The 23,150-nt window shown below is 40.8% G+C and overlaps 1 protein-coding gene across 1 annotated transcript in view; it reads left to right on the forward strand.

Moving 5' to 3' along the window:
* Positions 1-12,941, forward strand: part of USP13 (ubiquitin specific peptidase 13 (isopeptidase T-3)) — a 130,669-nt gene extending 117,728 nt beyond the window's left edge. The window contains exons 21-22 of the mRNA XM_010855625.1: positions 6,488-6,572; positions 8,153-12,941. Of these exons, the coding sequence (XP_010853927.1) occupies positions 6,488-6,572; positions 8,153-8,246 (179 nt within the window). The 3' untranslated portion in view covers positions 8,247-12,941. The remainder of the gene's footprint in view (positions 1-6,487; positions 6,573-8,152) is intronic.
* The last annotated feature ends 10,209 nt before the right edge of the window (positions 12,942-23,150 follow it).

Raw genomic sequence — 23,150 nt, forward strand, 5'->3', positions numbered from 1 at the left:
ATTGAGTGCAGTGCTTTCACAGCATCATCTTTCAGGATTTGAAATAGCTCAACTGGAATTCCATCACCTCCACTAGCTTTGTTCGTAGTGATGCTTTCTAAGGCCCACTTGACTTCACATTCCAGGATATCTGGCTCTAGGTGAGTGATCACACCATCTTACCCACATAATATAACCTAAGGTTTATCATCACTTATTTGACAATATCTTCCTATGTAATTTAACATACCAATTGAACCTAATTACTTTGGGTTGTTTCAGGGGCCCTTGGAATCATCTCAAAGTTACCTAGAGGTCAAAAGAACTTTGTCAAAGAAATCAAAAGGTTTTAAAACACTTGGTCAGATAGGATCATAGGTTAGTGTGAAGCAATACTTATTTATTGAACCAAAGTGACAATAAAAGATTTGAAAGGCAAATACAGAAAGTTACAACAGATTACTTAAAAGGTAAGGAAACTTTACAGTCTGCTATCAAAAGCAGATCAGTGTCCCAAGAATACTTTGGAGAGGGTGTCTGCAGTGGCTGATGGCTTAATCCTTACAGAACTGGAATCACATCAGCATAGGCAGACCTCATTTTAATGTGATTCTCTTTTATGTGTTCGACAGATATTGTGGTTTTTTCAAAGTGAAGGCTTGTGGCTGTGGCACATCAAACAAGTCTGTTGAAGCCATTTTTTCCAACAGCATTTGCTCACTTAGTATTTCTGTGTCACATTTTGGTAATTCTCACAATATTTCAGAGCCCCTGTGTCGGTAATATTCCCTGGAGAAGGGAAGGGCTGTGTACTCCAGTATTATGGCCAGGACACAGACTATGAGATATAGACACAGACTCCTCTGTCCTCATAGACAGAGGAGCCTGGCAGGCTACGGTCCATGGAGTCACAGAGAATCAGACGCAATTGAATGACGTTCACTTTCACCAGCAAAAAGATTACAACTTGCTGAAGGCTCAGATGATGGTTAGCATTTTTAATCCATAAAGTATTTTTAAATTAAGATATGCACATTTCTTTTTTAGACATATGCTATTGCATACTGAATAGGCTATAGTATAATGTAAAACATAGTTTTTATTTATATGCACCGGGAAACCAAAAAAATTCATGGGACTTGCTTTATTTCAATAATTGCTTTATTGTGATAGCCTGGAACCAAACCCACAATCTCTCTGAGGCATGCTTGTATATATTCCACCAGAGAGAACTTTTTGGTATCTTTGCCAGACAAAAATCTACAAGTTAACAAGTAACTTCACTAAGTGTGGAATCTTTAATCAGTAGTAAGTGGTGAGAGGAAGTAAGTTCATTACCCTAGACTAGGGGTCTGCACGTTTTTTCTCTGAAGGTCCAGATAGTAAATGTTTTAGGCCTCATGGGCCTTACATTTGTCATCTCATATTTTTGTCCCCCCTCTTTTCTCCTTTCTCCCTGGCAGCACAGAAACAGGCTGTGGGCTGGATTCAGCCTATGTGGCATCATAGTGTGCTGGTCCCTACCCTAGACAATCCTTGGGTGGCCATTTCTCCATATGGTACCGTCAGGGGAGTGTGTGATTTCCTCAGTTCTGTTTCGTTGCAACAAAAATTTGAAGCAATGAACAGACCAGTGTTACGGCTCTGTGTAGTTTCCTTGGATGGACCAGCATTACAGCTCTGTATTACAGCTCAGTTTTATTTAGAAAGTAAAGGAAAATACATCCTCAAGGTGTGAGCGCTGGCCAACCCAAAAGACGTGAAGAGAAGAGAAGCCCCTCCCACCCAATTTTGACTCTTTTTACATGTTTTTTCTCTTCCCCCTGGGCCTGCCCTATGTAAATTGGGCTAGCCAGGAGGGCTGTTTATCTGAGGTTGTCTCTGCAATCCTCCTCAGACCTTCCTTTGTTCTATTTTTGCTGGCTTTTCCCTTCTTTGTCTTTTAGCCACTGCCATTCTGGACTCCTTTTTCCTTATTCTAACTACCTAACAATACAAAAGAGCATTCTGCCTACCTCTTTTACTTTCCAAGTTTGCATTTAATTTTCCTGACAGTGCTTTCTTTTTCAAAGAGTAAAATCAAGTACAATCCCCATTACTCTGGGTGGGGGTGGTAAAATTTAGATATTAAAAATCCTTCTTATTAGAAATGCTGGGGACATGTTCCTAAATTCAGAAAAGGACAGGTTTGTTGGAAGAGGGGAGTGGGGACCAAGGATGCTAGTTTCAGGCACTTTAATTCTGACTCGTTAGAGGGACTCCACTGGCCAGAGGTTGAACATGGTAGTTTAGGTAGTTTTGTCCAGTTCTTCTAGACAGTGTAAAAGTGTCCCTGTTGAAAGTCAACAATAACAAAAAATGTCTTATGTATTTATTTGGCTGGGCTGGGTCTTAGTTGAGGCATGCAGAATCTAGTACCCTGACCAGGAACTGAACTGGGCCTGCTGCATTGGGAGCACAGTGTCCCAACCACTGGACCACCAGGGAAGTCTTGAAAGTCAACATTTTAAGAATGATTTACTTTGCTTTAAAATGCCTTTTCTAGCTACATAAGAAGGGATCTCTATATTTTCTGAGAGTGTGATGAAGCTGTTTTTTGGAGGGAGATCTCTGGCAACTGGGAGAAGAATCAGCAGTGGCTTCACTGTCTGGTTTATTCACCTTGACGTTCTGTTTGGAAACAGATATAAATTGAGATTTCTTACCTGTTGAATTTTTTCAAATTTATTGAGACTCTCTCTTTTGCTATTGGTTCCTAGCAGGAGGCCTTGAATAATGCATGGAGTGATTGCTTCTATTGATAAACACAGTTAATTTTAATTATAGGACTAAGATTTGTGCTAATCTTTTTTCTGTGTTTTTATGATTTTGAGTATACATGTGAATTAATTGCTTTTAACTAAAGAGGGGAAAATGTCTTTTGGGGGCTTAAAGACATGTTTGGCTGTATTGGAGTGTGTGGGTTTGTTCTGTCTGTTTTGTTAACCTGCTGGGTTGTTGGTATCTGAGCAACATTTCACTGAAATCACCCTGGTTTATTGGAAAGTGCTCATTAAATATTTGGTTCAATTATTTTAAGGTGTTGTTTTGGGGCTTCCCTGGTGGCTCAGATGGTAAAGAATCCACCTGCAATGTGGAAGACCTGGGTTTGATCCCTGGGTTGTGAAGATCCCCTGGAGAAGGGAACAGCTACCCACTCCAGTATTCTTACCTGGAGAATTCCATGGACAGGGAATCCTGGCAGGCTGTAGTCCATGGGGTCATAACTGCACTGAGTGACTCTCACACTTTGGGGGGGTCAGTTCCTTGTGAGGGATCATGTTCTTTCTTTATTTCATGAAGATTCTAAGAGGGTAACCACCTAGTGCGAGATCAGCCCCAAATCTCTCAAACTGAAGATTTAGAATTTGATATAAAATTATTCCAAAGGAGCTTTAAAAACCAACCAGGGTCAAGGAACATGAAAAAGTTTCAGCTCATACTCACTCTTGTTTACTAGGTGGTGTGGGTTCTTAGGGAATCCTGGGGACGGCAGACAAGGTCTCTGCATCACTAAGTACCAGGCAAAATGATTCTCATTCACAACTGTTCTTGTCTGTTTTCTGTTTCATACCTGTGATATTTTGCTTTTGGTTTTTTTGTTTGTTGGAGGGGAGGAGTTGTCAGTTAATGTGATAGATAACAACAGAAACTTAGTTGATGATGGGAAAGGCAATCCTCTCTGATTCATTCCTTTTTAAATATCACTGATTTATACCCCAATGTATACTTTTATAGGTGGTTTATGAAAAGATATAAAAACAAATCAGGACATGGGGTGGAGCAAGACATGCCTACCACATGCTATGTACTGTTTTCTGTGCCTGGAATATTCCAGTAAACAAAACAGACATGTGAAATAAATATTTGGTAATTTTATAATAATAATAATGAAAAAAAACCCACCAACAAAACAAACTTATTGTCCTTATGGAGGACATAGCCTGGGGTAAAAGGAGATAGTGAACAAATACACACATAAATATGTGATACGGTGTTATTTTGAACTCCATGGACAACAGTAAAGAAAGGTTGGGATGAGAGTGGGGTGGAAGGAGGGGAGGAGTCGCTATTTATAAGGAAGGCCTCTCTGAGATGACATTTGATCTGAGACCTCTATGAAGTGAGGAGTGGATCATGTGGCATCTGAAAGAAGAGTTCCAGGTTGAGGGAACAGTAGGTGTGGGGCTTGAAGTCCTCTCTGTCAGTGAGAGGAGTAGCTGGTGCATGTTTGAGTAGTAGCCAGGAGGCTGGAGGAGCTGGAGTGGAGTGAGCAGGAGAGTGGGAGGAGGTTGGGGGCCGTCATGGGTGTGTAAGAGCGAACTTTGAAGCCGTACTGAGAATGGTCGCTAGGGGGTAAGGGAGGAAGCAGGGAGCCCTGGTAGGAGTGGAATGTATTGTACTAATTCAGACAGGAGATGCTGGTAACTTGGATTGGGGGTTACTAGTGGAGGTGGTAAGTAGTAGTCGATTCTGTGTATATTTTGAAGGAAATGGTGGGAGGAGAGAATGCTTAACAAACTGGCAATGAAAGGGAACTTTCTCAACCTGATAAAGGGCATCTACCCACATCCCTGGTGGCTCAGCTGGTAAAGAATCTGCCTACAATGAGGGAGACCTGGGTTTGATCCCTGACTTGGGACGATCCCTTGGAGAAGGGAAAGGCTACCCACTTCAGTATTTCTGTTTAACATCGTGCAAGAGGTTCTAGCCATGGCAGTTAAGCAAGAAAAAGAAATAGGCAAGGAAGAAGTACAACTATTTCTGTTTACAAATGACTTGGTCTTGTATACAGAAGGGCTTCCCAGGTGGTGCTAGTGGTAAAGAACCTGCCTGCCAATGCAGGAGACCTAAGAGGCTCAGTTTCGATCCTTGGGCCTGGAAGATCCCCTGGAGGAGGGCATGGCAACCCACTCCAGTACTCTTGCCTGCAGAATCCCATGGACAGGGGAGCCTGACCGGCTGTAGTCCATAGGGTTGCAAAGAGTCAGAAACGACTGAAGCGACTTAGCACGCATGTATATAGAAAATTCTAAGGAATTTACTTTAAAAACTAGTAGAACTAGTAAATGGCTTCAGGAAGATTGCAGGAAATAAATCTTCAGCAAGATTGCAAGAAACAGGCCAATATACAAAATTCAATTGTAGTTCTATACATCAGTGGTAAACATTCCAGAAATGAAAAAGAACATAATTCCAGTTAATGCCATGAGACACTTGGAGAGGGAGGGTGGTGGTGGGAACAGAGTTGAAAAGGGAGGGAGGGAGAGAATGTGCGGGGTAGGTGTGAAGATAGAAGGAAGAAAGGTCTGAGGTCACAGCCCCAGGTCATCAGTGTTTAAAAGTCCGGAAGAAGAGAAGTCAGGCATCTGGACAACCAAAAGAAAGTCATTTCCTGGGGAAATGTTTGCGGAGAGGAGGTGTGCAGTGTGTACGGTACTGACTGAGGATTCCTAGCTGAATGCATGGATTAGTCCTGGTAAACAGCAAGGGGGAGAAGGATGAAAGAGGGAGCAGCAAGGAAAGGGTCTGTCCAGAACCAACACCCTTGCAAAATACAGCAAAAATTGAGTACCAAAAAGATGAATAGGCAAGCCCATTTTTTCCCTTATTAGACTCAACAGACATGAATAGTGCTCTCAAACTATTATAAACACTCGCTCAGCTTCTGTACCTATCCCATCGTAGTCTATAGCGGTTTGCGGAGATGGACGAGTACCAGTCTGTACACCCACTCTGTGTTGTGAAGGTGTTGTGTAGACCTCAGATTGGCCGGGGAGCATGAGCTGAAATTCGTTCACCGTGGATTTGGTACAGCATTTGTGCTAGATGGCAGGAGGTATTTGTTAGAGAATAAATGTCCATCTCAGGCTCCAAGAGACTATATATCTCCTTGTTCAGAAAGCGTGAAGCCTGAATTTTGGTCCCATTTGGTTTATCATCATGAGCAAGTCAGAAATCACAGGATGTATATTCTGAGCATTATCCCTGTCTATAAATGATAACAGCTATCTGCTTTCTTCTTCTGAATCCTGACATTTCTGTGGTATTTTAGTCTGAATTGCTCATTTAAGCCTCATAGAGCCTTGTAAAGTGGGTGGATTTTGCATTTCTGTGAAGAAAGGAGTTCAGCTTCTCCACCCTCATGCTGCGTGGAGGTGATGGAGCCAGGACCACCCTTTTAGACCCACGTGCTTGCCACCAGACTGGGCTGTGGGGTTTTTAATCCCTTTTCAGACAGGCGCTTACTGTCAGCTCTCCTATGTCCTGTTTGGTTATGATTTGCAGGTTGAAGTTACTGTCACGTTGCGGGTGTGTGTATGTGTTCTCAGCCTAGCAACTAAATACATTTTGTTTTTAAGTCTGAACAGTTGCTGGATTCCATTCTCCTTGGCATTAAATTCTGAACAGAAGTGCTATTTATTTCTAGAAATGCTGCCTAGTAACTGAGTTGTTTCCTCTTCCGTAGTGTATGAATTATTTGCGTTCATCAGTCACATGGGAACGTCTACAATGAGTGGCCACTACGTTTGTCACATTAAAAAGGAAGGAAGGTGAGTCTTTTTAAGAAGGTAAAATGATAGCTGTTTTATTGAGCACCTGCTACGTGCCAGGCACTCGGCTAGGTGTCTCGTGTGTCATGGCATTTGGTTCTCACAGTGGTCTTGTAGGGATAGACTCTCAAAGCCATTTTATACATCAAGACCCTGAAGCTCGGAGAGGCTGAACAGCTTGGCCTTTGCAGCTGTGTCAGAGCTGGTGCTGAGAGCCACTGTTCACCATCATAGCAGGGGGACGTCCCAGAGTCAAGAGGCTTCCCGCAGAAGAATGCGAGTCTGTATCTGGAACCTCTGCAGGATCGCCAGATTTAGCCAACAAAATGAAGCAAAGCCAGAAAACCAGGATGCCCTACTACGTTTGAATTTCAGATGATGAATAACTTTTTAGGATAAATATGTCTCAACTATTACATGGGACATCCTTATATTAAAAAAGTACTTGTCGCTTATATGATACTCAGATTTGACTGGGTACCCTGTGTTCTGTCTGGCAGCTCTAACACCTAGTGTTCGCCCTGTTGTAGCCTTGGCTTCAAGAATTGTGAGGGGTGTGGTGAGCTGGGAATGAGACAGTTGTGGGGTGTCAGGCTGCTGCTCTCTTCAGAGTCTTCTTCCTGGGCTGGATCCTTCAAGGCCCCCCTGGTTTCCCTTCCTTGAACTCCCACTGAGTGGCCTGTCCTGTGGGTCAGCTCTGCTTGAGGCAGCGCTTGGCCACATGGACACTGAAGAACCACATAACCTTGGCCTCTCCTGGTAGAACCCTGACCTCTTGCTGCAGGAGTGACTGGTCTCCAGCCAGAAATCCACTGTGGTCCTTTTCCGTCTGTCATTTAAGTCTTGGCTTCTCAACTTGATTTGTAAAATAGTTGAGCATAGGAACTTAATTTATAGTGAATTCATTTTATTACCAAGCATGACAGCTCTTTTAAAAATATGTCTTAAGAAAAATAGCTTAATTAGAATAGAAAAATCCGTGAATTTCATCATAAGGAATTTGTAAGATACAAAATCATATGAAGAACATGTTGTCTGGAAGCAGAGAGAGAACCATAGTCTCTATTTTGATACATTTCTGTTTTACTATTTTCAATGGGAAGAGGGTATGTGTTTGTCTGTATACACGCATATGTATGTATTTACAACTTTTCTAAAAGCTTGAAGTTCATACACAGTAAGTACAATTTTGTAATCTGCTTTTCTCCACTTCATATTATATTATTTTCTCACTCTACCAAATATCATTTGAAGACATTTTAATGGTTGTATAATTGTTCACTGCATGTCTATTTATGACTGAAACAGCCACATATGTCTTTGACTCCATTTCTGAGGCCATCTAGGGACGTCTGCAGATGGCAATGCTTGGAGGCTCCTTTAGGAGCTCCTTCTTGATTGAATTGAGAATAAAGAGCAGTGTAGCTTTCTGCCAACGTTCTGTTTCCTTTGATGCAATAGACTTGAGTTTGGTTTATCTTAAAACATCTTGATTATTTTAAGTATGGTGCAGTAACTTTCTTCTGCGGTTTCCTAGAACTGACTGAAATCCATCACTCGCTTCTGTGTTTTGTTTTCAGATGGGTGATCTACAATGACCACAAAGTTTGTGCCTCAGAAAGGCCCCCTAAAGACCTGGGCTACATGTACTTTTACCGCAGGATACCAAGCTAAACCTCAGATGTACACATTGGCAAGAAGAAGCCGTACGCCTTTTTAATTTGCCAAAAAAAAAAAAAAAAAGGTTGGGACAGCCAGACATGAGGGAATACGTGGGGTATTTATAGTTTATTTAAAGAACATCATTTGATGCCTTCTAAAGTAGAACTGGGAGGAAATTTCTATTAGTGATAATACACTACTGTAGATAGTTTTTCTTTTTATAAATGTTTAAGAAGAAGATGATTTTTAAAAAGCATTCATATCCCTGGCGGGGGAATCCCCACTAGCACACTGAAAACGGGAAGTGCCGCCAGACCCCGTGTTTTGCTTTGGGGTCAGTGGTAGTGGTCCCCAGAGAAACCAGTAGGGCCAGTTGTGTAGCCTCACCCACCATAAACCAAAAGCCCACTTTGGTTTCATATCGAAAATCAGTAACTGGGCTGAGCGCTATTTGTGACATAATTTTTTTCATGACACACCTTCTGATCTCTCTGTGTATAGTCAATTAGAACATCAGCAATGAAAGATATTTTTAATTTAATCATATCAAAATGCATAATACAATTGTATGAATGTGTGTGAGAGTGAGACTGAGAGTGTGAGACCTTTATAGTCAACTAGAAAAGCTGTGACGGGTTGGTTTCTCATGGTTAAAATAGTTGAAAAAGCAAGTAAATATTTTAAAGAAACTATATCTCAGGAACAGTTAAAAAAAAATTAGTTCCCCACTTAGGTTTTCCAGCATTAGAAGGGCCGTTGCAGTGCTGTCTAGAATTCACTTGGACTTGTGACATTTGGTGATATGAACGCAGATGCCCCCAGCAGCAGTGTTTTCTCTGCCAAAAGTAGATGAATTCTGTTTCTCAGCAGCCCTTCCTGCTAAGGCATAGGCACGTGTGTTGTTAGTTAAAATAGCTGATCTCTTCTTACCATAACACATGACAACTCCCTGGAATCATGATAAGTGTCCCAAATATGTCCGTAATTTCCTCATCCCCCAGCTCGTCACTTGCCTCCATGTCTGTGTTTTCTGGGGCAGAATTTCATCTCTGCCCTTGGCTAATCACCTCCTGACTTGCCTCCACTGCTTCTCTGCCATGACCAATAGTGTGATCATCAGCAGTTTAAAGGTTTCAGATGCAAAGAAAGTTTCTGTGATGCTATGAAAGACCATCATTTCCATTTTGGCATTTCAGTATTTTAGTTGCAACCTGGGATTTGATCAGAGTTTCAGATGTGATGAAAAAGTCTCTAATTTTGAACAGCAGTCTCTAATTTTTCTACTGCTCTATACCGAATGCTAGGGTCTCTGGACTTTCTATTTCAGATTGTGCAGTCAAATAAAAAAGGACTTATTGCTGCCTGCTTAACATGCTTTTGGTTGGTTAGAAAGGATCTTTCTGGAAACTGTAGGAAAATAAAGTAGAAGCAACGGGGTGAAATTAAGCACAGAATTTCACAATTCTGTAAATCCAGAAACTGAATTATGAGATGTGTGTTATGAACAGTCAGGATTCTGGTTATGATTGGGGGGCCTTCTCATGGGAGATCCGTTAGGCTTGTGAGTGAAGGATGTGGAGCCTGAGGCCTGGGGACTTGGGTGCTGACCATGGCTGGGAAAGTCCCCTCATCCCCCCCACGTCTCGCTTTCCTTCTCTTGACAGTGGTGTGATGAGTCTGCTCTTCCTTTCCGGGTGCACTTTGAGAATGTGGTGAGATCTGATACGCTGACCCTCTGGAGAGCAGCAGGCAGTGTGGCGCCAGTGTGGCTAGTAGAGTGTGCTTCTCTTCTCTCCTGATGTTTCTTCAGTTTGGGAACAAATGAGATTGGCAGAGGGAGGGAGCTCACGGTGCAGTAACTCTCTACTAAACTGCCCACTGGGGTCACCTTTTCACATTGTCTCAGACATCCTAAAGTAGCCCCACTCGGTGACACAAGTCCCTGGCTCTCCCGGAAACCCCCACACTAATCAGCTTTACAAAATCCAGTCTCCTTAGGGCTGAGGATCACAGAATAATGAACACACGTGAAAATGACTTCTTTTGACTGCAGTTACAAAGTGAAGGCCCTTCCTGGAGGGTGGGAGGGTGACTGGGGCTTTGGATTGAAATGTGGACAAAAATAGCATGTGTATTCTGAACAAATTAAAAACTTTTATAATAAAACTTTGCAGAATGAATGGTTTCAAGCCAGTATATATGGTTTTAGGCTACACATTATTTAATTCATGAAGTAGAAAAAGCAATTCAGCCCTTTTGATACCTAAACACATCATAAGAAAGTAGAATATGACTGCCTTTTTTTTCTGCCTCACACAGCAAAGGGCTCTTTATACAAGGCCAAGTTTTGTATATGTGTTCTTCTTTATTTCAGATTGTGAGTTGGGGAAAACTGGAGCAAATATCAGTCTTCTTTCATGCTTATAAATGTATTAATATGTATATCTTAATATGTTCAAGGCAGGCTTCCCTGGAATCAGTCTGGAATATACTGCTTAATTTTATACATGTATGTAGGTGAGATGATTTATGACCGAAAACTGGAATAATGTATTTTGTCAACTGGTCATCAACCTGTTAGGAATCTTCTGTCTTAGGCGGTGGTGTAATTGTGAAATTCTCACTCTGTGTGTGTGTGTGTGTGTGTGTACGTGAAAGAGAGCACTTTCTTCCTGTAAATATCTTTTGATACCCATCTGTGTAAAATCCTGATGAATGTGTCTTGAAACGTACAGCATATCAAGGTTCTTGTTTTTGTTAGTTGATCTAAATGCCCACATAATTCATTAGAAATCCAGTTTAATTCATATTGGGATTCGTTTTTCGAGGGGAGAAAAAGTATGCAAACAGAACTATTAGGAAGAGTCCCATATGAATGCCATTTTATGTCAACATTGCTTTAATATTTTGAATTGACTGGCTGTTTTCTCCCACCTACAAGAGAATGTGTCTGCCATTCCCCTGTGCTCACTGTGGGTTGTAGGGAGTAGCCTGTTCCTCCCAACATCATCGGTTCCTTTCACCTGAACTGGATGGAGCCTTACCTGCAATCTATAGTGAGAGCACCTGGATTTGTAGCCTGACTCTGCTTCTAAGTGACATGGGGCCGAGTTCTTTATCTCCCCGGGCCTTTTTCCTTAAAATGAGTGGGTTAGACCAGATAAGCTCAGGAGTCCCTTTCTGCCCTAACATTCAATTCTATTTTCCTACAGTTGCTACTATGGTCACACATGTGAGATGTGAGGGCACATAGAGGTTAGATGTTATGTTTCTAATAGCTCACACATCCCACTTTTGAACTTGTCTTGTTTTTAGTGTCCCCACCCCAACTTCTAGTCCCAGTTTCTTGGGTAATTACTTTCTTTTTTTTTTTCCCTCTCCACTTCCCAGTCAGTATTTTGTTACCTTTATCTTTTTCCTCAAAGATGAAAAATCTGCTTTACAGCACATCTTGCCCTGAAAAACATCAGAACTACCTTCAGCTAAACTTTGTAACCTTTATGGAATATTATCTTATTCTAATTCAGTTATAGCTGTGATCCTCAAGTAAGTTTTTCTACCACAGAAATGATGTCTTCTTTTCATCCGGTAGGCATCACGGTTGCTACATCACATCATCCATGTGGGGAGATGGCTGGTGTGGGAAGCAGGATGGGGGGACAGGGCTAGATAAATTGTGATTCTATGCTTTACCTAAGGTCGAAAATTCTATGTTACAGAACAAGCTTCTGTACCCTTAAGTTGGTGTATAAGATCTCCCAGGCAGTGCCACAGAGATTCCCTACTCAGTAGATCATCCTGGAAGAGTTTGTGTTATGATTCTGTAGACCCATGTGATTCAACACAGTCATCCATGGCCACATGTGGCTTATGACTGGAAATGTGCTGTAGACAGAAAATGCATACCAGATTTGGAAGGCTTAATGCCAGAAAGAATGCAAAATATTGCATCAGTATTTTATACTGTGTGCTAAATGACAGTATTTTAGACATATCAAGACATTGATAAAGTTTCACTTCCTTTTAATCTTTTTTTAATGTGGCTACCAAAAGAGATTGAAATTAGACACGTGTTGCACTTCTGTTGGACAGCGCTCCTCTGGGTCAGGTGGTGCGGGGGAGGTAGTGGAGATCACGTGGGCATGGAAGGTAATTCTGCAAAGCATCCATAGAGAAGCAGCACAAACATTTTCATTGGAGTCGGGAGCACTGTGAGCTACAGAATGCCTTCTAGAAAGCAGACTTTTCTACCTAAGCACCAATATATGTATATAGAAGACCCCAAATGAAAACCAGAAACACGTGAGCCCAAACCCTGTTCCTTCAGTTTTGCCTAAAAGCTGCTGACTTTGGGTTTCTTTTTAAAGCATCTTCCAGGTGCCAAGGATATTAGCCACATGAGGGTGTTGGGCAGGTTTGTTTCACTTTGGGCAACATTCTCTTGTGGTTTCCCCTCCCACTGTTTTCATCTGTCCAGGGCCGGGCATGTTGAAATAAATGTGCACATCTGGCCGCTCCGCCTGGCCTCCGCGGAGGCCTGCACCCATCTGCTTGGTTGGTTCCTGAAGAGTCGGTGTTTATTTTGCACTAGTCACAGTTGTTGTTTGAAATATCTCAAATGTTTTGGGAGACTATTTGCCTGTGATGGAAAGAGAGATGGATGATTTATTGCTTCACTTCTTTTAAAATTAAAAGCTATTCTCACAATCTGAGGTTCCTTTGTGGCTCTTTTTTCTTTCGTAAAACCGCCAGGTGAACTGATCTTGCCTTTTGCAGGTTTTTATCCATGACTCGAACAGGTAACTAATTTTATTTCTTTTTAGGGTTTCTTTGTGTGGGCACTGGGGCTGCTGGGTCCCCATCAATAGTGGAACATTGGTGATGGCAATATGTTACCTCTGTTAAGGAGGGAGGGGCAGGGCGGTGGGAGTCTGTGGTCTCTTCTCTATTGAGTGCCAAGCTGAATACTGGAATCAGTTAAGATCTTTCTGTGGTTCCCTGCTTCTCAGTTTGCTAATGGCTTCCTTAATGTAGGTATAAGCAGAATCAGCACTAGTTGAATCAAGAGACTTCAGCATTTTTAAGACAATATTTCTAGGCTATATGAGTTTCCTATTGCTGCTGTGACAAATTACCACAAGTTTAGTGGCTTAAGACAATACATTAGGTCAGAGGTCTGGAAGTGGGTCTCACAGGGCTAAAATCAAGGTGGTAGCAGGAGGGGAGCTGGAGGGGAAAATCCATTCCCCACTTCTTCCAGTTTGGGAATGCTATTGGCATTCCATGGTTCATTCCTTGGTTCTGACAGCACTGGCATCACTCCAGCACCCGCTTCCATTGTCGTATCTCCTGCCTCTTTCTTACAGAGACCCTTGTAATTACATGCATTTACCCAGATAGTCCAGGATAATCTTCCCATTTCAGGGTCCTTAATCACAGCTGCAATGTTCCTGTTGCCATGTAAGGTGATTAGGATGTGGACACCTATCAGGGGCCTTATTTTGCTTGCCATCTAGGGCATGTTAATTGCTACTTAAAATATGTTCATTTAATACCTAAATTAAAAAAAAAACCTATTTATCTCTAAAATCCAAGTAAAAAGACTGACATCAGTTTCATATCATCTGTTTTGGTGAGGAACTAAGAGGAAAAGGAAATGATGGGGATATTGAGAGGTTGCTTACTGCCTAGAGAATTGTAGTTTTAGGACAGTTGTTTGCAAGCCAGCTGCTGCTGGTTGGCATAGCCCATCTTGTCCAGTAGCAGAGTTTACCAGTGTGTGTATGTGCTGTTTGAACTCTTCAGCTTTTCAGATGTCGTCAGTGACAAACTTCAGTCATAGTGGAGAAATTTAACAGGAAAATGGTGAGTAATTCTCATCCCTATGTAACCAATTATTTAAAAAATCTACTAGGAAGAGTCTTTCAGTGAGGTAGGAAGTGAGGGTGGAGTAATGGCAAGAGTAGAAGCATATAGACGAGTTCAAATCCTATTTCCAACACAGACTAGCTCTGTGACTTTGGTAAGTACTTAATATCCTGAGACTCAGTCTTCTCATCTGTTTAGTGGGCATAGGACTTATGATGAGTTGTGTAAAGTATCTGATGGTTTGGTGGACACAGGGTATTTTTACTGTGGTATTTTATGTCATCATTTTAACCCATGTAGCATTTTGACTCTGTGGAAGTTTTGACCAATTGTTTTAATCTAAAAATTAAAAAAAAATTACAACACTGACTTTTTTCCCAAGTGATTTTCTAAAGATGATTCCATTAAGATGATTCCAATTTATTATGTTAATCTGTATAGCATGGTTCGTCATTCAGAAACTACTAACCATCTACTATGTGCTGGACATTGTTTTTCCTGGACATGTTGTTCAGTCGCTCAGTTGTGTCCAACTCTGCGATCCCATGGACAGGATATGTCTTGTCTTGGACATATCAGTAAACAAAGTAGATATGGCTCTCTGCCCTTGCTAAGTTAATTTTCTACCAAAGAGAGATACTAAATGTAAGAAATAAGTAAATGGTATGTTAAAACTTACTGAGTCTCTCAGGAAAAAATGTAGAGCAGGAATGGACATGCACATTGAGGTACTAAATCTGGGAAGTACCTGGCCAGGGAAGGTGTCATTTGGAGGTGAGACTTGAAAGAAGACTTGAAGGAGGTGAAGGCGTCATTCATCCAAATAGATGTCTGGGGCAAGGATACACTTGGCAGAGGGATCAGGCTGGAGTAGTAGCCCCAGGGTTGGAACGTATCTGATATGTTGGAGAAGCAGCAAGGGAACCAATGTGGTTAGAAGGGAAGGAGGAGAGTGGGGGCCAGATTGCCTTAGCCAAAGAGGCATTGGAAGGGCTTGACTCTAGAGTAAAATGGGGAGCCCTGAACTGCTCTACCCAAATTTTCAGGGAGATTGTTCTTTGTTTAGCTGAGATGACAGGAAGACAAGGACAGAAATAGGGGCTACTGTGGTGAGCAAGGGGAGATACTGATGCTCAAAGGGATGGGTGGTATCAGTGGGGGCAGTGTGGATGGGCAATTCTAGATACATTTGAATGTAAGGCCAATAGGATTTCCTGATGGAGGGGATGTGGGGTGTGAGGGAATGAGTAGCTAAAGCTGCCCCCAAAGTTTTTTTCTGAGCAACCGAAGAATGTAGTTGCAGTCAGCTAATGTGGTGAGGGGGTGTGGTGAGGTTACAGCTGGTGGTGGGGAAAGATGGTCAGGAGCCTGGTTGGGAACATGTTGAGGTTGAAGTGCCTATTAGAGCTCCATGGCTGATGTTGATTAGGAAGCTGAACATACTATACAACTCTGGACTTTGGATAGAAGTCTGGACTGTAGATATAAAATTGGGAGTGGTTGGTACCTAGATGGGTGGGATTCTCAATGGAGGGAGACTGGAAATAACATAGAGGTTGAGGGGCTGAGCCCTTGAACGTAAGTCAGGGAGAAGACGAGCCAGCAAAGGAGCCTAGGGACGAGTGGCCACTGTCGTGCACGGAAACCAAGAGCACAGTGCCTGGAAATGGAAGCCAAGTGAGGAAAGCATCCTGAGGAAGTGAGAGTGACCAAATAACTGTGGTAGGCTGAGTAAGATGAGTTCACTGTGAGACTGATCAACTTGGAGTCATGTGTAGTCTCCATGGGAGCAGTTTGGGAGAGGAATTGCAAAACATGAATACAGACAATTCTTTGGAGGAGTTTTGCTACAAAAGAAAGAAAGTGGGGTGGTGACTGCTAAGGGAATTGAGTGGGATTGAGAGAACTTTTTCCTTTTAACTATGAGAAATAAGATGGTCAAATAAAGAATGTGAAGGGTGTAGGAGGGAGAGGGCAGAAGTGCTGATCCTCTGTTCTCGAACAGCCAAGAGGAGATAGAATCTGGTGCCAGAGTTGGAGCTGACTTTAGGCAGACTTGTGCGTGGACAGGAGGAAGGCAGATGCCATGGTGAGGAGACCAGGACACGATGCCGTGAGTCTGGGAGTTCTTCCCTGCATTTATTTTCTGAGGGGAAGAGGAAGCAAGATAGCCATCTTAGGACGGGGTGTGAGGGAGACAGGATTAATTTAAGAAAGTTAACCAGTTGAACTCTTCCCAGAGTTTTACATTTTCCTTTCTAGTTTAGTGAACTTACTTTGTTAACAGTTCTGTAAATTTTAAAAGAACAATCTTGAGTCATCAATTTTCCCGTTATAACTTGCTATTGAGGGCTTCCCTGGTGCTCTGATAGTAAAGAATCTGCCCGCATTGCAGAAGACCTGAGTTTGATCCCTGGGTCGGAAAGATTCTTCTGGAGAAGGTCATGGCAATCCACTCCAGTATTTTTGCCTGGAAAATCCCATGGACAGAGCAGCCTGGTGGGCTATAGTCCATGGGGTTGCAAAGAGTCAGTCACGATTAAGTGACTAACACTTATGGACTGGATACAATTAGCAGTAGAGCAAAAGCTTAGGACCTGAGTGCTCATTGAGGTTAAAATGACAGAGTAGAAACCTCTGCCTGAGGACTCCTGTACCAGGTAGGCTTCAGGAAATGTTAGCTAGCTTCCTGTTTCCCTTCCAGAGAACTGGGGCTGAGAAGGCTGCCCTTCTGGACTCCACCCTCCTGAACTCAGTGAGCAAACTTGAGCAGAGTGCCTACTGAGAATCAGTAGTTTACTTCCACAGGGCAAAATACCCAAATTAACTATTGATGCCTGAAGTTCTGATTCCTTAAGCTGATCACCAGCAGGTGGTAAGGAAAAAATATATCAGTCCTTTGTGAACCCTGAAGTGCTGCATAGGTAAGGTATTACCTTAAGGAGCCCTGTAAAGAAATGTGAAGAACCATTCAGACCCTGGGCTGCTTTTGTACACACACATGGAGTGAAGCAGCTATGAGAGGAAATTAATATTCACATTTAAAAAGTTGGGGAGGGGGTCAGAAACATAGGGTTTGAGTTATGCCAGAGGTAGGAGAGGAGCCACAGTTCACCACGAGGTAGATGGGACTTTACTGCCTGGAGAGTAACAGTGAAGCAGGAATGAAAAGATGTACAGCTTAATTTTACAGAGGAGAAAAGAGAATCCCACCAAAGGTAAGTGCGGCCTCCGATTGGAAGATAGAGGGCACTGGGGAGGGAATCCCCAACTCTACCGGGCTGGCTTCTTGCTGTTTAAATCTCGGCCCCAAACATCAGGTAAGAGAAACCTTTCCTGACCTGCCCAGATAAAGGAGCCCAGTCACTCTCATTTCTTACTAACCTTGTTGTTCTAGCACTTTGCATACTACATAAGCAATGTGGGAAAATACTAAGATGAAGTCTTAATATCCAACAGAGTTGTGCTATGATATATAATAGTTCACTAAATATATAGAACTTACCTTGTTCTTTTAGCACTTTGCAGCATTCTCATCTATTAAAAGTACTTGTGGATGTCCAAGCTCTTCAAAGGTTTGATTTGAGTTACTTACCACCGTCCTGCTCTAGAACAGGACCTGTACTTAGTAGGTGCTCAAAGTGAAAGTGAAGTCACTCAGTCATGTCCGACTCTTTGTGACCCCGTGGACTGTAGCCCACCAGGCTCCTCTCTCCATGGGATTCTCCAGGCAAGAATACTGGAGTGGGTTGCTATTTCCTTCTCCAGGGGATCTTCCCAACCCAGGGATCAAACCCAGGTCTCCCGCATTGCAGGCAGATGCTTTACCCTCTGAGCCACCAGGGAAGAACAAAGATTTGACCAAAAAAGAAAAAGACCTTAAAACAAATATATTTTAATACTTTTATTAAAAAAAAAAAAAACAAACAGAAAAATCCACCAAAACCCAGTTTCAGGTTAATATTTTAGACTTTAAGAAAGGAGGAGGATTTTAAAGTTTTGTTTTTTATCTAAAAATGCATTCCTGATTTCCAGATAACTCATGCAAAATCATAGTGATATTCAATAAAAAGACCTTTTAACCAGGAGTACAAATTGGATTGTTTGATTTGAAGCAATTCTGATCCCTGTATCCCATTTTGAAAGATATTTGAAAAGACCTTGAAGCCACAGACAAAGTTTATTTGAAAACATAGTTTAAAATTGCACAAATATAAATACAATTTAATAATGTGAAAAAGGGGAAGGCATGCTTCCAGTAAGTACAAAAATACTACCTTAATCTTGGTACTTTGCAAATTATAAGCCAACAGAGTAAATTAAACACATCAATCAATATGATAAGAGATTTTTATGGTAGTAATTTTATTTCAAAGAGCAATGCAGGGAAATACTAAGATGAAGTCTTAATACCCAGCAGAGTTGTGCTATGATATGTAATATTTCATTAAATATACAGATACATTGTCATGTAGTATGCCAATAAATTTAACGCCCCCACCCCTACTGCCATTAATTTACTATAGGTCACTTAATTTGGGTTGGTTTTAATTTAAAAGCTCAATGTAAACATTTAAGGTTAATTTTTTTCTGTTATCTATTGAGGTTAAAAATGAAATCCCAAGATTTTAAACATAATTGAGCATGATAAGGAAGCATCACAGAAGAATTTGTCTCAGTATTTTAGATTAGATATGCAATATTCATATACAAAATATATAGAAACATCTTTTCTAAATAGTTAATAAATGCTTGTTATAGTTTGTAAAAAGTTTCAGGTTTATTTTCAACAAATGTAAACAAAGTTGGGAAATGAAAATTGAAGAGGGTTTGGGTTAGATGATGTGGGGGGAATTGAAAATAGTAAAATTTAGGTTTGCTCTTTCTTTTATCTACTGGTAACATGTTCAATCATGAACATCTTTCTCATGTAGCACAGTTCCTTTGTGGTATTTTTATATATCTCAGTGAAAAGGCCAAACTACCCCAGTGAATGTGTATATTCCTTCCATTTCCTTCTCTAAGAAGGAAAACCCCACATTTTATGGTAAGTAAACTGCCTCATTCTTTATTTTCCATCTTATTATTTTGAGTGCAGGTTTCTGAAAGCGTTCCAATAAGCCTGTTAGGTTTTGCTGTGACGCTCTACAACAAGAGTTCTGTGTTGGAGAGCAGTCCTAAGAAAACAGTTCTGAGACTGGGGGACTTACTTCCAGAGTGTGCTATTTTGGTATTTCTGCAGAGGGTGCAGGTAGTGGAAACTTTATTCAAGGCAAAGTACCACATGCGAGGAGAGTTTGTGAAGTCACACACTTTAGTTTTCTGGGTTTTTTCCCTCCTCTTAACTGTTTAATGCTTCCACACAGTGGTCTTGGAGCTCACCTGCACGTGTGTGGGGATGTACGGGGATATGAAGTGGTGACCAAGCTGGCACTAACGTAGGATACCGCTATTGTCTGACTGAGCTTTGCCCCCTCCACTTCTGGTCTCTTTGTCCTTAATTTTCCTTAAAGCAAGCGTCACAGAAAGTCAGTGAGAAGACTTTAGAGTTGGTTCTGAGTGACTATGAAGTCACCTCATCAACCTTGAATGTCAGTGTGTTTACACAGATTGACCATGTCCAGTTTCTTAAGGGATGTGGCCCCAAGTAGCTCACTTACCATACGAACAGGGCTGTGGTGAGGACAGTGGTGTGATAGATGCCCCACTCACTATGTGTGACCTTTGTGGAAATTAAGACCCTGTGTCCACTTTGCCTTATGACGGTTTTCACACGCCTGACATTACCCTGACCTCCCCACCTTATTAAGAATGTCAGCATTTCTAACTTAGAAAAAACTTGAAATGCACTCTTAACTCAGAACTGTGCTGAGGCAATCAATATGCTTTTTGTTTAGTAGCATTCAGACATGTGGATTTTGTTTTGGGTCTATTGTACGTCAACTGCTTTTTAAAAACTGTTTGGATGTCTAAATATCTGGTTTCCTTACAGCATTAGTTTGGCGCTGGCTGCAACACTGCACTGCATAAACCAGCTGTGTGAATCTCTAAAGTTTGGTGTAATAGCATGAGAACCACCTCAAGGATAGGATACTAAAGGTAGAAAAACTCGTGGAACACAAAGTTCATGAAAATGCTCCCTTGTTCAGAAGCAAGGAAAGATAAGCTAACCTATGAGACTTAATCATGCACAGGGTAAATTTACATTCAGTAAAGTTATCTTGCATGCTTTGGTTAATATTTGAGTAGGCAGACTTTGCAAGTACTAATGCATGCGTTATCTTGGTACCTGAGGTTATATGTTTTACTTTTTAAAAACTGCCTTTTTACAAACCTTATGCCAGAGTTCAGATAGCTACAAACACTCTTAAAAAATATATAGATCTATCTACTTCTTAGTTCAAACAGTTTATTTTCAACCAGTTCTATAAATACTGAAATAAGGAAATTGTGCAGTAAAATCTGGCGAGGGAATACATTTGAAATTACTTTTACAAAGTTGAAACCATGCATGTGCATGTATAATAATTCCTAAAACAGGAGGCCTCAAGAAGATGGCACACAAACGAAGCCTTCAAAACACCCTGTTACTAGAATGCTTCTAGAAGCATTTCGAGCAATAAAAACCACCACCATAGCAACAACGTACAGTCCAGTTTTGTGCAACTGATTCAGGGACAAATGAGGGACACAAAATGATCATTTTGCTTTTTCTGTTTCTGAGGCACTCACAAAGTTTATGGTACAGAGTTTGGGAGCTCCTGTTAATAAGTAGGACTAACTACAGTTGTATTCAAGTCTTGCTTGTATAGCACAAATATACTAGAAAGACTTATATTAATGACTAGACATAGACCTAAGATTTAACATAGTAGTTCCCATAAAAGAGAATTAAGCAGTTCTCTTTAATAACAGAGACAGAACTATTATGTTAAAGAAAGAGGAAAGCCGCATAAAATTGAAAGTGAGTGGGTCCTGGACATTCCAACCCAGTTAACTGTCACAAATTTGCCGTTCTAGTTGGAACACAGATTGGCTGAGAAAGCACACCTCAGTTTTCTACTAAATATTTCCTGGTGGATAAGATCTGCCTTTTTTTCAAGGAGTCATGGGGATTGAGTGGGAGAAAGCAAAAGGAATGATGGCTCAATGTGATAAGCCTCTTATCTCTCCTTTTCTCTACTCCTCCTCTGCCTCACTGGGAAGGTACAGGAGCACATGGAAATGGCTCAGCAGACACAGTTATAACATTTTGAAATTCAGCAGTGATCACTGGCCATCTCTGCATTTTCATCCTATTTACTAGTGAAACTGGTTCTTGAAAGTCACATTTATGAAATGGGAGTGGTCATTCTAGTAAAATATTACCATTCTAAGAGATCTTAGGCTATTTATTACTCAGCAACCCCCCAAAAATGTACTCAAAGCCTTCCTAGAGTACCTCAGAAGGTAACCCAAAACACCTATCTTTTCAAATGGAAAGAGAAATTTGAGTGACAATTTTAGTCATGAAGATAAGATGCAAAAATCAGTTCTGCCTTAAATGTGTCAACAGTTAAAAAATAGGTGTATACAATAAACACTGATCTGAAATGTTGCTACCTAAAATTTTTGGTGCTCTGATTTCTATAAACTTTCACTTGCTTTCCAGCAACTGTTTTTACTTAATTTTGTTAAAAAAGTATCATCATATAAACAAACTTATTTATAAAACAGACTCACATATTTTGAAAATAAGTTTATGGTTACCAAAGAGGGAAACATGTCAGGAAGGACAAATTAGGAGTTTATAATTAAAACACACAATGTAAAATAACCAACAAGGACCTACTGGATTGTACAGGGAACTCTACTCAATATTTTGTAATGTTATATGGGAAAAGAATCTGGAAAAGAATGAGTGTGTGTATTATATATATTGTGATATTGGTATATACATACATATATATGTGTATACATATATATGTGTGTGTGTATATATAACCCTATATATAGGGTTGTGTGTGTGTGTGTGTATATATATATATATACACATATATATATAGGCAACCCACTCCAGTATTCTTGTCAGGGAAATCCCACAGACAGAGGAGCCTGGCAGGCTACATCTCATGGGGTCACAAAGAGTCGGACATGACTTAGCAAATGAACAACAATATATATATAACTGAATCACTATGCTGTATACTTGAAACTAACTCAGCATTGTAAATCAACCATATACTCCAATAAAATGTTTAAGATGTATCACTAAAGGAAGATATTCTATGCTCTTGGATTAGAAGAATCAATATTGTTAAAATGGCCATACTACCCAAAGCAATCTACAAATTTAATGTGATTAATCAAATTTAATTAAATTTGATTTAAATTCAATCCCTATCAAATTACCCATGACATTATTCATAGAACTAGAACAAATAATCCTAAGATTTATATGGAGCCATAAAAGACTCAGAGTTGCCAAAGCATACTCAGGAAAAAGAACAAAGCCAGGAGGCATAACCCTCCCAGACTTCAGATGATACTACAAAGCTAGAGTAATCAAAACATCATGGTACTAGAACAAAAACAGACATAGGGATCAATGGAACAGAACAGAGAGCCCAGAAATAAACCCGCACACCTACAGTTAATTAATCTTCAACAAAGGAGGCAAGAATGTAAAACAGAAAAAAGACTCCAACAAGTATTGTTGGGAAAGCTGGGCTGCTGCATGTAAAAATCAATGAAATCAGAACACATCCTCTCACCATGCACAAATAAACTCAAAATGGCTTAAATATAAGTAAGACATAACATAAAACTTCTAGAAGAGAACATAGGTAAAACATTCTCTAACATAAATTATAGCAATACTTTATGTCATTCTCCCATGGCAGTAGAAATAAAAGCAAAAATTAACAGATGGGTTCTAATCAAACATAAGCTTTTGCATAGCAAAGGAAACCACAAACAAACAGAAAAAACCTACAGGCTGAGAGAAAATATTTGCAAGTGATGTGACCAACATGGGTTTAATTTCCAAGATATAGAAACAGCTCATAC

This window comes from Bison bison, unplaced genomic scaffold, assembly GCF_000754665.1.
Source record: "Bison bison bison isolate TAMUID 2011002044 unplaced genomic scaffold, Bison_UMD1.0 scf7180017864367, whole genome shotgun sequence".
Lineage (NCBI taxonomy): Eukaryota > Metazoa > Chordata > Mammalia > Artiodactyla > Bovidae > Bison > Bison bison.